This window comes from Micromys minutus, assembly GCF_963924665.1.
Source record: "Micromys minutus genome assembly, chromosome: 22".
NCBI classification, from domain to species: Eukaryota; Metazoa; Chordata; class Mammalia; order Rodentia; family Muridae; genus Micromys; species Micromys minutus.
In genome coordinates this window covers 42,239,934-42,256,645 of record NC_137957.1, presented here as the reverse complement: position 1 = coordinate 42,256,645, position 16,712 = coordinate 42,239,934, and the positions used below count along the sequence as shown (strand labels likewise).

General features: G+C 39.2%; 1 protein-coding gene across 2 annotated transcripts in view; it reads right to left on the bottom strand.

Moving 5' to 3' along the window:
* Positions 1-16,712, bottom strand: part of ANO4 (anoctamin 4) — a gene marked incomplete at both ends in the record, with an annotated part of 205,954 nt that overhangs the window by 118,170 nt on the left and 71,072 nt on the right. For both annotated transcript variants that reach the window (XM_080935151.1, XM_080935152.1), the window contains one exon: positions 1,800-1,900. In XM_080935151.1, coding sequence (XP_080791277.1) covers positions 1,800-1,900 — 101 coding nt within the window. The remainder of the gene's footprint in view (positions 1-1,799; positions 1,901-16,712) is intronic.

Sequence of the window (16,712 nt, the reverse complement as noted above, 5' to 3'; positions counted from 1 at the left end):
GGACATCAATTTCTATCAAAATGTAATTAGAGTGCTTCTCTCCTTTAAAGCACAATATAGTATCAGTTGATTTTAGATAGTTTATTATATATACATATATAATATATTTCATTACATATAACATAATATATAATATATGTGATATACATATACATATAATGATAGTTAAATCACTTCAAATAACAAGGTTTAATTATTTTAGCACAGTAGCCTTTAGGCACAAAAATATTCTTTTCTCCCTATTGTGTATTTGCATGTGCATGTGTATATATGGGTATATGTGTGCATGTGTACATGTGTCTGTATGTGTATGCATGTGTGTGTAGGTATATGTGTGTATGTATGTATACATGTCTATATATGTATATGTATGTCTGCATATGCATATGTGCATGTGTCCTTGAGTTCCCAGATTTTCTTTTCAATATTATGTACAGAATTAAATCATAAGACCAGAACTACACTTAATCTATTTTGTGAATTTTACCTTCAAGAAAACAGAGGCTGGAAACCCCAGCCTATATTTTGACTTGATATTAGGACATAAAGATCAAACACAAAATAGTAAGATGTTCTGAGACATATATTATGGCTGATTGATGGAGATTGGAAATTGGCCTTCAGTAGATCTGTAAATCTACAAATCAATCTTCCCTCTCCCTCTTCTTCTCCCTCTTCCCCCCTTGTCTTTCTTCCTGCTCCCTCTCCTCCTTCTGAGCTTAGTACATGGCCAGTTTCTATAACATTCACAGCCCACTAAGAGGCATACCGGTAGAGGCAATAGCATCTTGCCTAATTCTTGTCATCTGTGCTGGTCTTACTGGCAGGCTGTAAACTCAAAGTACTCAACACAGTTACTCACGAGCTATCCCTGGCATTAAATCATTCTGCCTTTGAGCAGATTTCCTTGGTGAATCCTCTCAGCCCTGCACCTACTCTCTAAAGCACATCCTTGCATTTGTAATTCCAGGCTTGTTATCTCATTTTGTTTTTATCTAGCAAATGGAAGATCACATTTCCTTAACCTGTAATAAAATAAGAACAGCCACTGTCAGATGGAGGCAAATTTATCCTTCTGAACAACCTAACAATCTACAGAAAGTATCTTTATTCACTCTATTTATGCTTGTATAGAATTTATGGCTTCTTAATTTTTAAAATGGGTTATTTTTCAAAGATTGTATTTTGTGTAACTTCTTGGAAAACGGGTTTTTAATATTTTTTTCCTGTAAGGGACTACTCAGTAAAGGCCACAGTACATAGTGTCTAGCCGTTCAAAGCTACAATACTCAGAAATTCTAGAAATGACATGTTCAAAAATTTTTGGTAGCAGGAAGGAGTCACTGTGGGTGTGAAGATTTATTTGCATTTTCTAAACATTAGGGAATTTTTCTGCCACAATGGCTTTTTCAGCCTGTACTATGATTTTATTTGTTTCAGGAGAGAATGTTATTAGGTTTACAGTAAATCAGCAGCAGCAACAGAGAGAGAGAGAGAGAGAGAGAGAGAGAGAGAGAGAGAGAGAGAGAGAGAGACAGAGACAGAGACACAGAGAGATAGACAGAGACAGAGAGACAGAGAGATAGAGAAAGACAGAGAGAGACAGAAAGACACAGAGAGACAGAGATAGATAGATAGATAGAGATAGAGATAGATAGATAGATAGATAGATAGATAGATAGATAGAGAGAGAGAGAGAGAGAGAGAGAGACAGACAGAGAGAGAGAGAGAGAGAGAGAGAGAGAGAGAGAGAGAGAGAGAGAGAGAGAACACAATGAGGGAAACACATTTACACCTACCTGAAAGGCATCCGAACATTCATTTGCTCTGCATATCTTCCAAGGACTTCCCACGGGGCATGCAGCTTCACAAAGATAATGTCACTATTTATTAGAGAGGACTGAAACAGAAAAAAAGAAACTAAATTGAAAAGTATATCCAAGCCTCCCACTGTTTAAGTGTAGCAGGACCTTGGAATGTATGAACTTGGAGTTTACAATTTGGGGCACTCTTTGGCAATAAGCCAGTTTCTTAAAGTGTGCACATATTCATTCAACAAACATCTTCCTGTATCAAGCGCTGGAGACCCAGCTATGAATAAAGAAGGAAGAGTACCACTTACATTTCCCATAAATATTCAAAAGAAACATATGCCAACAGGTTTAAATTCAGGGAGTGGGAAACATTCTGAAGGTAAAGTAGTGGGATAGAGAGGGGCACACTACTTTGGATAAGAGATCAAGAAAAGGCCTCTCCGTGGAGGCGACCTGAGCTGAGATGGAAGGAGACACAGGAGCTAGCTGGGAAGATAATGTGGATGTGTGCCATGGTCAGGATCTCAGAGATTACTCGGTATGTTCAAGGCAAAGGCATGAGGTGTGTGAAGTCTGAGGAGTGAGATTAGAGGCTGAAAAAGCAGGCCAAAGAAAGTGAACAACTCTTCCTATCCATTGGATCTCATGCTTAGAACACAGGGAAGCCATCTTGGTTTTAGAGTTCAAAGATTACGGTGGCTTCTTTGTATAGAATAAATTATAAGGGAGAAATTTATTAATGGAAAAGGAGAGTCAGGAGATGGCTCAGTGGATAGAGCTCTTGCCACACAAGCAGGGGAACTGGAGTTTATGGCTCCAGAACCCACATAAAAGACAGATTGATGTGACCGAGTTGTATTCAACATAGTTGGAATGGAGATGAGTCTGTGATGTCTAGACTCAGCAAGAGACCCATCTGAATAAAAAGAGGTAGAAATCTATCAAGGAAGATACCTAATGGCAACCTTCAGTCTATGTACATACCTCTACATATGTGAACACACACACATGCCAACACACATCCAAACATGCACATACACCTCTCTCCCTCCCTCCCTCCGTCTCCCTCCTCTCCCTCCCTCCCTCCCCTTCTCTCTCTTTCCCTCCCTCCTTCCTTCTCCCAGTCCCCCCCTCTCTTTCTCTCTCTCTCTCTCTTCTACATACACAAAGTAAAGAAAGAAGTACTCACAGCTGACAAGATGAAATCAAAAGTAGGTGAGGGAGTCTGGAGATAGAGGTAGCAAGGAGACATGAGATTTAATGCTGGGCTGGTGTCAGGCAGCCCCGTTCCAAGGCTACTGTGTCATGGGAATGTCATGCCAAGAGTATATGGTAGGCTTTAAGTCAATGAATTACTAAGACAGGGAAGTAAAACTAGAACTTTACACCCTTAAAAGCATCCTACAAGTCTTAGTTTTTAACTGTGGTGAGAAGGATGTGAATAATGAATAGCAAAAATCTTTCCTTGGACTTTGCCCCTCCCCTCCCCATAAGGGAGAAAAGTAGTAGAAAGATGTATAAGAAATACAGTGATCCAAATAGTCTAATTGTGTAAAGTTGTCACCTGTTTTCCCACATCCTCCCTATGCATGCTGAATGCCATTTACAGTTTTCAAAAACAACTCACGAATGTTAACTTTAACAGATCTTCCTAACTCTCTCTGCTGACAGTTAATCCTCTAATACTTGACTCAACCCTTGAAAGCTCTGCCCAAACTTCCCTCATCTTCCCAGGCCCTGATACTGACAAGTAAGATTTGGGTCCTGAATTCCTTTTCCTTGCTTCTAGTTTCCCTAACTTCTGGTGTTAATAGGTCAGCTGTCCCCAGACCACATTCCCATTGCAACTTGAAATGGGCAAATCCCAGGGCAAACACAGAAATCCAAGACATGTCATCTCCAAAAAGTATCAATCCCATAATAATGGGCCCCAATGAGAATAACCTGGAAGGATTATTCTTCCAGACAAGAGTTCAAAAGACTGCTAGTACCTACACTCGAACAACTCAAAGGGGACAAAAATCTAGGGTATGGATAACATGAAGAAATAAACATGAGACAATGGACCAGAAACTAATCAAAAGAATTGCTGAAGAAATGCCAAACCATAATGATGCTGGAAATGCAAAATCAAAAAAAGCCAAATAAAACCCTCAGTGGCAAGAAAGCCTCAGCAATAGAATGGATTATGTAGAATGTAGACTGTGTGGGTTGCAAGAAAAGGTAGAGTCATTTGAACCAGTGAAATTTTTATAAAAAAGAAATCCATGGGCAAAAGTTGGGGGAGCATTGGGAAACCATAAGAAGACTTAACCTTTGGATGTCAGCATAGACAAAGGAGTAGAATGTCATACCAAAAGCACATAATAGACTTTCATTATAATCAAGGAGGAAAAGGACCACACTTAGAGAAGCAGATACCCACCTGAATATACCTGCCCACAGAACAAGAGAAGAATCTTCTTGTAGCATGCTGTAATTAAAGGGCTAAAAGCACAGGACAAAGGATGGATATTGTAAGTTGCAAGAAGGATCAAGAGGGGAAGATCTCAATAGCATCTGGTTAAGAAAACCAGAAAACTTTTAAAGCCAGAAATCCCCAGTAAGACATATTTCATGTCCTAAAATAAACCACAGCTGTCAACTAAGGTATTATACCCAGCAAACCCATCCATTAAAAATTAAAGAGTAATAAAAACAGGTTAAAGAAATTTATGATAACTAAGGCAGCCTTACACAGGACACTGAAGTATTCCAGTCTGAAAAAAAACAATAAACACATAGCATAAATACATAAATATACAAATAAATAAATAAATAAATAAATAAATAAATAAATAAATGCCAGGACAGTTAATCAAAGGAGAGCCAAGAAAACAATACAAAATCAATCAAATGACAGGAGTTGTTAATACACACAATTTTCAGTAATAACACTCCACATCAGTGACCTTTTTTCCCAAATAAAATGACCCAGCCTAACAGACAAGATCCGAAGACAGGATCCATGCTTTTCTTGCCTTTAAGATACACACCCACATCATTCAGCCTTAGGGGAAATGAATGTGGAAAAAGTATTCCAAGCATATGGGTATATATATACTACTATCTGACAAAGTGGAGGTGGGGAGAGGGAATACTGAGATTCAACAGAGAGAGAGAGAGAGAGAGAGAGAGAGAGAGAGAGAGAGAGAGAGAGAGAGAGAGAGAGAGAGAGAGATTACTACATGGCTTAATCAAAACCAAGGATATATAAGAGAAAAGACTTATTGAAACCCGCTCAAAAATTTGAATAGATTTGATCTTCATGGGTAGACTATGTCACTTCGAAAAGACAAGTCACAGTACAGGCAGATGGATGCCTCTCTAGTAGTTATTGGCTAGAGAGGCTCCTGGGGTCTCCAGAACAACACGGGTTATTGCCTTGTATGACACAGTAAGACCCTATACTGAAGACACCTCACACCTTGGCTATGGCACACAGCAAACTCAATCTCCAAACAATCAGAAAACATCCTCTTTACTTGTAAACTTTCAGTGTTAAATGGAGCTATGCAAGCTGCCAGGGTAGACAAGAGATCAGTAGTGTCATCCAGCTTTGTACTATGCTACAATTCTGTTTTGCATAAGATGCAACTGGTCAAAGAATAGAGAACGAGAGATTAGATGCTCTTCCCTAAATGGGGCATCTGTATAAACCCATCGCCATCACTGAGGCTTGGAGAACTCTGGAAAAGAGGAAGTGAAAAGAACATTAAGAGCCAAAGGATGGGGAGGTATGCCATGACATACTGTCTTCTGGTCACAAGCACGGCTATCACAATCAAGAACTCACAGCATCTATAGCTACATGTACAGGATCTACATAAGATTAGGCTGACCACAATCATGGCATAAATGGTATAAATGAGTTTTAGGCTCCAACACATTCTAATGTAATGGCAGCAGAAAGCAGCTGGGATGGGTCAACCATTGCTTTTTGAGACCACTGGAAAGACTTCCACGAGCCAGTGGATGGCCCTACACCGAAGCACATATAGGCAGTGCTAACTGAACCTAGTGGGTTATAAAAAAGGACATGAAATGGGTAGAAGCATGTTGGGGGTGCATGAGAGAAATTAGAGGCAGAACTGGTATGTGAAATGATCTTATTTCATATAATTCTAAAAAGTAAGGAAAAGTTTTAAAAAGAACTTCTATGTTTTGGCAGCTGATAAAAATAGCTCAACTTTATGTTCTCTCTGAGATAAATCTTCATTCCAGGGAAATAAATATTTTATCATATATATATATATATATATATATATATATATAGAGAGAGAGAGAGAGAGAGAGAGAGAGAGAGAGGCATGCATACATACATACATACATACATACATGAATGAGCACAGGACAGAACATTGAATCTCCTGGAGTTGGAATTACAAATGATTGTGTGCCATGTGAATAATAGTGTTCTCTGAACCTTCAGTGCAATGCTGAAATTCACAAGATAAAAGGGACAGTACCTATTTTCACAGTGGTAGGAAGAGGATATTTGAAAATTCTAACTTGTTGGACATTCAGACTAAAGAGAGGTTTTATTTTCTAACTTGGGACAAGTAAGCTCCCGAGTCTGGAATTTCTGAGGGCATAAAGTGTCTCTGTCACTCTGCCTATGGCAATGCTTGGTATAGTGAGATGATGTGCCCCTATTTTATGAGGCACAGATATACAATATGAACAGTTAGACCAGTGCAGAAGGAGGCTGTGAGTCCTGGAAAGCTGGAAGTCATTACTGATGAAATGACATTAGGAGCTGACATAACTAGTCATCATAAATAAGGAGCCTGCTCAAAGTGTGGCAAGCCAGTGAACCTTTACACTCCATTCTCCTGTGCAAATCTGCACACTGAATAGTCAGAGGAATGTGAATGAGCTCATGAATTGTGCTATCCATATGGAACAGACAGAAGTATGTGCAGAATGCTCATATCCTTTGTCTTCTCTCTCCATCTCTCTTACCATCCCTCTGTCTTTCCCTGTCTCTGAGTGTTTCTGTGTTTGTGTCCCTGTGTCTGTCTTTGTCTGTCTCTCTTCCCTATCTATCTATCTATCTATCTATCTATCTATCTATCTATCTATCTATCTATCTATCTATCTATCTATCCATCCATCTATCTATCTAATCTCCAGTCCTAATCATGTCCTGATCCATGAAAGTTTGCAGTACACTTATGATTCTCAGGAGCATGCCAATGTTTTGGTTTTGTTTTTCAATATACAGTGTATTAACAAAGTTATAACAAACATGAAAGATCACATCTTAATGACTGGATTTCCAAAAACATTGTTTATATTAATTAAATACACAGCTCTAAGTCTGGGGTAATTTTGTAATATCCTCACTTTGATTGATTGTGTGTGTGTGTGTGTTTGTGTGTGTGTGTACAGCTATATACGTGGACCCAAACTTCCTATGTAGCCTAGGCAAGACTTGAACTTGAAATCTTCCTGCATCAGTTTCCCAAGGACTTATAAGTAAGCATCATCAAGCCTTTATCACTTAGAGATTTTAATTGACAGTATGGAATTCTCTATGTATACAGTTGCATCTTCAAAAGCCTCCCCAGTGTTCATGTGTAGAATGCTCCCATGCATAGAAAGTTACCATGTGTTGAAGTTTCCAATGTTTTGAAGGCTTCATGTGTTGAAGGCTCTCACATGATGAGAACTCCCATGTATTGAAGACTCCATGTACTGAAGACTCATATGTGTGGAAGGCTCCCATGAGTTGAAGGCTCCCATGTATAGTACACTCCCATATGTTGAAGGCTCCCATTTGTTGAAGACATGCATGTATTGAAGGATCCCATGTGTTTATGGTACCCATGTATAGAAGTCTCCTATATATTGAAGGCTCCCATGTGTAGCAGGCTCTAATGTATTAAAGGATTCTCATGTGTTAAAGGTTTTTTTTTTTTACCAGTTTATAGGGCTACTGGAAAGTATTGGAACTTTTAGAAGGCAATGCAAAGAAGTTATGTCACTGGAGAGGTGTTAAAGTGTTTATTAGAGACCTGCCCCTTTCTGTTTTGTTTTTGCTCCCTGATCACTGTGTGGTGAACAGTGTGATCTACCATGTTCTTTTGGCAGACCCAAAAGCAGAAGAGCCAGTGTAGCCTGGACTAAACACTTCTAAGTGGTGAGCTAAATGTCACCATTCCTCCATTATTAGTTTCTCTCAGGTATTGAGTGCTCTAGCTCAAAGCTGGGTTTCCTGTAATTATTTTCACCTTTCTATAAAAGTGTAAAATTATGAAACACAGGAATGCAATACATAAGAACATGATTGATTTGTATAACATGATAAACACACAGTCCGACAAACCCCTACTTAAAGAACAACCTATGTTTAGAGAATGGTCTCTCCATGGCTTTGCTCTGATAGCTAGTTTTGCACAAAACAAACAAGCTAGTAAAAAAAACAACCACATGGGAGCCTATATAAATGCATGCATTAAGATATCCCACTCAAGAATCATCATTAATACCACACTTTGGGGAGTGAAAAGGCCAAGTTCTTTACCAAAATATTTGTTTTGTTTATTAGAATTCCAATCTGGTATGCTTAGGATGTTTTACGGGTAACTATAGCTCATTTTTACATATTTTCCTTGGTATTAAACTAACTTTTATTCAGAGTGCTTTGTGCTGTCAAAGTGCATTCATATGTCACCTTGACTTATCCCCACACAAGCTCCTGTGTGAAGCAGTTCAGCTGCCTCTTGAACACACAGCTGTCTGCAGATACAGCTGATCTCATGCCAAAGTCCTATGTGTCTTTATGAACTTCATCTAGTGGTTTTCTATGGCACACATTCTCAGACTTTTTCTGCTATCAGCCTATATAAGACAATCATAGAAGAACATCCTACTTTAGAAATTAAAGCAACAAAGAATCAAAGGACACTCGTGACAGGTGTAAAAAAGACTTAAATTACCAGCAAACCAAAATTGGATTGGGGCTTGTACATTTACTTTGATTATCTTGAGAAAAATGTTGATCAGTTCCCAAGAATGAAGGTGATGAATACCTGTTTGTGAGTTTTGTGTAATTGTGTGTGTATGTGTATGTAAATATAACCCCTTTACATGATTGTGAGAAAAATTTAGTGCATAGGGTTTATTATTTGTGTCCAACTATTCAAGTAGTAACTAATAATGCTGACCTGTATAACATACTTTCTGAGCTCCATCCCTAAATAATAAATGCAGAACAGTTAACTGGTAATTATACAACTCACACATCACTCTTTTCTCTCCTGCTGAATGATTGTGCTGCCATTTCAAATAGGTCCCTCCTTGTTATTAAGTGTCCCATGCTACATAAATCTAAATGTGCAAGTGTCAGAGTGAATAGATGTGAAAATGAGTCACATCATTAAAATACTGCAATAAACATTCGTTAGGGTAGAAGCTTAGTGGAAAAAAATGATGGTTTGGTGACAATGGGAAGCATATGCTTAGACAAACAACTGGAGAAATTATCAACGACCATAGGAACTACCTGTAATGGAAATAGATAAAATATCCATTCCTTTCTTTCATTCAATAGGAAAATATTTAATATCCTCTAAATAGTAGCAATAAAAATTATGAAAATTACACTACTACCCTTGGGTTTAAGAACTTCATAAATAAAGGCTAAATAAAGCAATATAAGGGGAAAGTAAATAAGCGAATCTATATAGCATGATCTAACATGAGTGATCTGACTCTCAAAGAGAATCACTTTCTGTAACTCTTGATGTTATTACAAAAAATAGGGTGTGTGTGTCTGGTTTGAAAGCATAGATACAGAAGTAAGGAGTGAAGGTCCATGAATAGATTGTGGATTTGGACCTTCAGAAAATGCTTGTCTCAAAATGCCCATAAAAAGCCATCTTATAGAACAATTGAGTCTGGAGCTTCCAGGAGCAGGCTGAACCAGAGACATAATGTGCAGCTGTGATAAAATGGGATTTAAAGCTTTCTTGAAGTTACTGCACAAGAGAGCTTAAGTACAAAGCTGCGTGTGAGGCTGCACTGCAGAAGTTACATGGCAGTGTAAATTCTGATGTTGGACAGCAGAAATACCCACTACCCACTACCAGCTCTGAGATCAACACTACCTTCTGCCAGCTCTGTGATCCACACTACTCCCTACCTATATGGCAGGTAGGTTGTGTTGGGAACCCTGATTCTTGGTTGAGACAGTAGAAACCCCGGGGAATGGTGCGTGAGACGGCAGGTAGCTTCCTGGATTCCTGTGAATCAGGGACCCTTGCCATAGGCACCACACTGATCCTTTGGGCACTGGCCACATCTCAAGTCTCAACTCCCGTAGGTAGACATGATCTGTGGTCATGTAAACTAGGCAGAAGCTACAGGCAGAAGCAGGACCACCCCCAAATATGTCTTCTCAAGTCCTCAGGCCAAGCCAATAGGAAGTAGGGTTGTCAGACTTTGAACCATTTCAAAACTATATATATGGAAGCTTGTATGGGAAGTAGGAGGAATGTGTATAAAAATAATTTCTCTGCCTGAGATCCTTTATTCTAAGGAGCTGATAATACCTCTAATTGGGAAGAAATTTTCTCTCCAGAAGCTGCTTGAATCCCACAATGAAGCTTGTTTCTGGCTCTGTTCAGCTTGGCCTGGCACCCTGTGGCTGCAGTAGAAAAGTGTACCCCACTGAGCTGGACCCAGTAGTGAAGCAGTAGCTGAGCTGGGCCATCTCCTGTTTACCTGAGTTTGTGCACACCAGCTGGACCCAGTGGTGGAAGCAGCAGAGGCCACTCCTATCTATCTAGAGATCTGTGTGGGATTTCTGGCACCAGGTTTCACACCTACCAGCTCTGTGATCCATACTACTACCTACCAGCTCTGTGAGCCACACTATTGCCTACTAGATCTGTGATCCACACTACCCTCTATGAGCTCTGCCATCCACATTACTTCCTGCTAGATCTGTGAGCCACACTACTGCCTACTAGATCTGTGATCCACACTACCTTCTATCAGCTCTGCCATCCACATTACTTCCTGCTAGATCTGTGATCCACACTACTGCCTACTAGATCTGTGATCCACACTACTGCCTACTAGATCTGTGATCCACACTACCCTCTATGAGCTCTGCCATTCACATTACTTCCTGCTAGATCTGTGATCCACACTACTGCCTACTAGATCTGTGATCCACACTACCCTCTATCAGCTCTGCCATCCACACTACCTCCTTCCAGCTCTGTGATCCTCAAAAGCTTCTCTATGTCTCTCTCTTGTTCAACCGCTAAAGAGGAATTAATATAAATGGCTATTTGACCACATTATATTAAATGTTATTAACACAGGTGAGTTTCTGGCAGAATATGTAATCATTTCTTAGCTAAGCTATAAATGATGAGAGGAAATGCTATTTTAGATAGAATAGTATTAATAAGGTTTTGGACAGAGTAGTATTTAAACAGATATTTAAAGAAAGACTTGAAGAAGTTTGTTTGATTATACAGAGAGAAAACATTCCCAGGAATAAGAGCATAAAATGAAAAAGGTGAAGGCTCCTGGGAGGAGGCCATAAACATGCTTGGTGTTTCAACTTATTGAGCATGAAGAGTCAAACTGTCATGCACATCCACTTTGTATCCCGTAAGGTGACTAAACAGTTAGAACAATTCAAAACCATCATATTCTGAAGCAAAATGGTAGATATTCATTTCTTTTTCCATGAGATTCAAATAAGCTTTGTGGAGGGAGAAATCATAGTGAATCTAATCAGACAGTAGATAGAGGAAGGAGAAGCTACACAAGATCACCACATGTTTACCAGATGTTAGGGCATTTAAATAAGTCAAACCATTCCATCTTCATACCAACCTTATGAGGCTGCCCCTATTATCTTATCATTCCTCCCACATCAAGTGTCCAGGAAGAACTAAAACTCAAGAGAATAAGCCTGCTGATGAAAGCAGGCAGCCCAGTGCATGCCACTCACTGGGCTTCCAAACTGCTTCTCCAAAAGAGGACAGCTATGGCTTACACAGGTGTCCTTAATTATCTATTTGTTTCCACTGCCATTTTACCAAATGATTAGCTATTCTTTAAAATCCAGAGTATAATATCTAGTGGTTACTCTAAATGGCCTATGATACATTAATTAACCTGGGTGCACACCTTGCAGGGCTCTTTTAACACTGACGTGATTGTACAGAAAGAAGACCCATAGGAGAGTATTCTCTTCTTCCTCCCATACTTACTAAATGCTTGGTTAGCATTTTGACACCAATAATGGGTACTGGAGTTTATCCATGTGCCTGTAGACTGCTCTGTGAACCTGATGGAATATACATTCCTGGAGGGTTAAAGATCCAGGAAAAATCATTAAGCAATTTCAGCTTCTCTCAGGAGGCTGCCATCTAACCAGCTGTGTGCCACTGGGCAAATGACTTGTGCTTTTTCTGAGTTTCAGTTTTCTCTGAAAAATGAGGGCATATGTCTCTAAAGGGAATTTTATTTTGCCTGTTAGTCCTGATTCTCTTAGAGACATATCCAGGTTTGCAAGTGTAGTATAAAGTGGATGATTTTGATGGAATTGGTTGATGCCATTCTACTGTCTATGCACATGCATACACACACACACACACACACACACACACACACACACACACTACACACATATACACATACACACACATACACATACACACTACACACACACACACACACATACACATACACACACTACACACACATACACACATATATATATACACATACAGACACTACACACACACACAGAGAGAGAGAAAGATACAGAGACAGAGACACAGAGACAGAGAGATAGAGACAGAGAGACAGATAGAAAGACAGAGACAGAGAGACAGAGAGAGAGACAAAAACAGAGAGACAGAAACTGTGTGCTGAGGGAAAACAGCTTTGGAGGTACTGTATGGTCCTGAATGGCCAAAATATTCATTCCCTGAAGGTGACATTAGCATCTAACATAGTAAACAGCCTTTAACAGACTGTTCAACTTGGATGTCTCAAGACTTCATTTGGTTTGGGTTCTGGTCCCATTTTTCCCATCCTCCCTTGAGGATGTCACTTCTTCCCAGTTCAGTGTCAACTAATATCTCCAAAACTCATCTTTACTTGTCCAAGTCCCAGATCACCATTATCAAGGGCTAACATAATGTCTGTTTTAGGTTTTCTCAGGGGCATGTCCAGCTCAAAATGCTCAACTAGATCCCCTTCTGGGGAGAAGACCTCCTTCTCACTGGTTTCACATTTATCCACTTAGTAGCTCAAATTTATAATCATTTTTTTTGTATTTTTAATTCATGATGGAGTTAGTTAATCACAAGATCTTATTGATTTTATTATTTTGTTACTCTCAAGCATATCTACTTCACAGATGTTGTCACCAGCCTCCAAGTTACCACCAACCTGCTTTCTTCCTGAATCTTGCAATAACTTTTTAGATGGGTTCTCTCATTCCACCCTTGTATAAATTCTAACTGACATCAAATATGTCCGTAAAAATACATTGTGATCATGACTTCCTGAGTCTGTCTAGAAAATCAGCAATGTAGCCAGTATGCGCTATGGTCATTCCATATCCTATATCACTTCTCTCTGTCTCAGGGCTTAGCCACACTGGATTTGTTTCATTCTATATCTAACCTGCTAAACCCCAAAGAGTCTCATATAGAGTTTCTTTGTCTGGTAAATTCTAACTACTTTAGGTCTCCAGTTGTGGGGCAGGCAGACATCTAAGACAGCTCCTGAGGTTCCAGTTTCCAATGCATTTTCAGCCTATGTAGGAAACCTGAGCAACGGCAGCTAGCTTCTTGAGTTTGGGTGGGTACTCCAAATAGAAGGAATACACTTATGTGGGTACAATGCCCATCACTTGACTATGGGTTCATCAAAAGGGAGATTCTTCCAAATTACCCTGAAATTGTCAGATAAATTCTTATCATAAGTAAAAATGAGTCCCCTATAGGCCTTAAAACAATATGCTTCTATGTTGTGAGGAGTCCTATGAGAACAAGAGATGTGAGCAGCATCTGGAAGCTGAGTAAAGTGCCTAGCTGACAGCTTACAAGAAAATGAAGCATTCATCCAATGACCAACAGGAAATAATAATCACATAAGAGACTGTTGAACTCCTGATTACAGGATGTACTTGAGTTATACTCAGACTCTTGACCTTTGCAAACTAAGGAGGCATAAGCAAGCTGTCTCGAGATTCTAGGATTGAGATTATTTCTTCTCTGGTGATATGAAACCAACACACATTTTAGCAAATTAATGCTATAATAGTATATTAATTAAAATTAATGCTTTGCTATTACAGTGACAATATAAAGTATATAGCTTTGCCCAAGTGATATTGCCAAGACCTAGAATATTTCTAAGCAAATACTTAGTGAAAAATGACTGTTAAATCAGTTTATGAAGAACCCGGGATCTAGATGTTTGATAGTTTCTCCACATTATTGATTGCCTTCTTAAAACATTTTTTATTACTAGAAAAATATTAATCTTCTTGATATCACAAAGCTTTCCATGTGGTTAAATTTGTGGGAAATTAAGATAAACTTTCCTCTAGGTGACAACCAAGAAATTTCCAGGGAAAAGGGTCAGAATAACACTTTATCTTTCATCAAAATTGTTTTGCAACTAGTTGAATATGAGGCAATATAGTCTTTACACCATCCCCAATAAGCCTTCGTATTCAACTAAGAAACAGAGCATTAAGAGTCTGAGACATTCGATGTTTGACCAGCTGAGTTATGCCATAGTAATAACCCCAGATATCAGTGAGTAGAGGTGGTAGAATTGTCAATAAGACACCATTAACTACAACCTAGAAAGATTGCTAATCCATATTTAGTTAGAGTCTTCGTGAAAAGTACACTCTGGTATTGAAAATAATGTGTGCTTGCACACATATTTGGGAGAAACTACATCATTGTGTTTATGATTTTTTTGTTGTTATCACAAATAATCTATCCACTTATGAGCACTCACAGTCAGGTTCTAGTCATTAACCCATGGGCTGTTGTGTTCTCAGTGAATGTGAGTTATGAACAGTTATGAAATGAGCAAGACCCAGAAAGGACAGGGAAACTGGCATCTGCTGCTACTGAGGAAGCCATAAGACTAGGGATATGTTTCTAAGGTGGTGGAGACAGGCTGGCAACTCTCTTGTACCTGTACCTCTTATTGCTCTAAACCACAGGATGCTACAGAATGTGTACTATATTTTACTAATGGGGTTTTTTTTTGCCTAAAAGTTATGAAAAAGCTGTTAAGAAATGGGGTTTCACCATTGGGCTGAACATAGAAACCCCAATGGAAGAGCTAGGGGAAGGACTGAAGGAGTTGAAGGGGATTACAACCCATAGGAAGAACAATATCAATTAACTGGATCACCAGAGCTCCCAGGAACAAAACCATCAACCAAAGAGTACACATGGATAGGTCCATGGCTCCAGATACATATGTAGCAGAAGATGGCCTTATCTGACACCAGTGGGAGGGGAGGCCCTTGGTCCTGTGGAGGCATGTTGCCCCAGCAAAGGGAGGATGCTAGAGCAGTGAGGCAGGAGTGGGCGAGTGGGTTGAGGAGCATCCTCATAGAGGCAACGGGGAGGGGAGAGGGAGGATGGGATGAGGGGCTTTTAACAGGAAAACTGGGAAGGGGGATTTTATTTGAAATGTAAACTTCCAAGCAAACAGCCCCAAGAAGCAAGCTGGAGTGACTATTCTAATATCGAATAAAGTAAATTTCCAACCAAAAGTTATCAAAAAAGATAAGGAAGGACACTTTTTACTCATTACCGGGGAAATCTCTCAGGAGGAACTCTCAATCCTTAACATATATGCTCCAAATAAAAAAGCACCCACATTCATAAAAGAAACCCTACTAAAGCTCAAAAAATACATTTCACCCCACACAATAATAGTGGGAGACTTTAATACCCCACTCTCACCAATGGACAGATCAGGGAAACAGAAACTGAACAAGGACACTGCAAAACTAGCAGAGACTTTGAACCAACTAGAATTAATAGATATATACAGAACATATCATCCTAAAGTAAAAGAATACACCTTCTTCTCAGCACCCCATGGCACCTTCTCGAAAATTGACCACATAATTGGACACAGAACGAGCCTCAATCGATATAAGAAGATTGAAATACTCCCATGCATCCTCTCAGATAACCATGGTCTATGGCTGGTCTTTAACAACAACAAAGACAACAAAAAGCCTACGTACACATGGAAACTAAACAACGCTCTGTTAAATGATAACAGGGTCAAAGAAGAAATAAAGATAGAAATTAAGGACTTTCTAGAATTCAACGAAAAAGAAAACACAACATACCCAAACCTATGGGATGCAATGAAAGCAGTACTGAGAGGAAAACTCATAGCCCTAAGTGCTTCCAAAAAGAAACTGGAGAGAGCTTACTTCAGCAACCTGACAGCACAGCTAAAAGCCCTAGAACAAAAGGAAGCAGATATACCCAAGAAGAGTAGACGGCAAGAAATAATCAAAATTAGGGCAGAAATAGACCAAATAGAAACAAAAAGAACCATTGAAAAAAATCAACAAAACCAAGAGTTGGTTCTTTGAGAAAATCAACAAGATTGATAAACCCCTAGCCAGACTAACTAGAGGGCAAAGAGAGAGTATCCAAATTAACAAAATCAGAAAGGAAAGTGGCGACATAACAACTGAAACTGAGGAAATTCAAGAAATCATCAGATCCTACTACAAAAACTTATACTCCACAAAATTGGAAATGTAAACGAATAAAATGATTAATAATAAGAAAGAAATAGAGCTTCTTTTTTTAT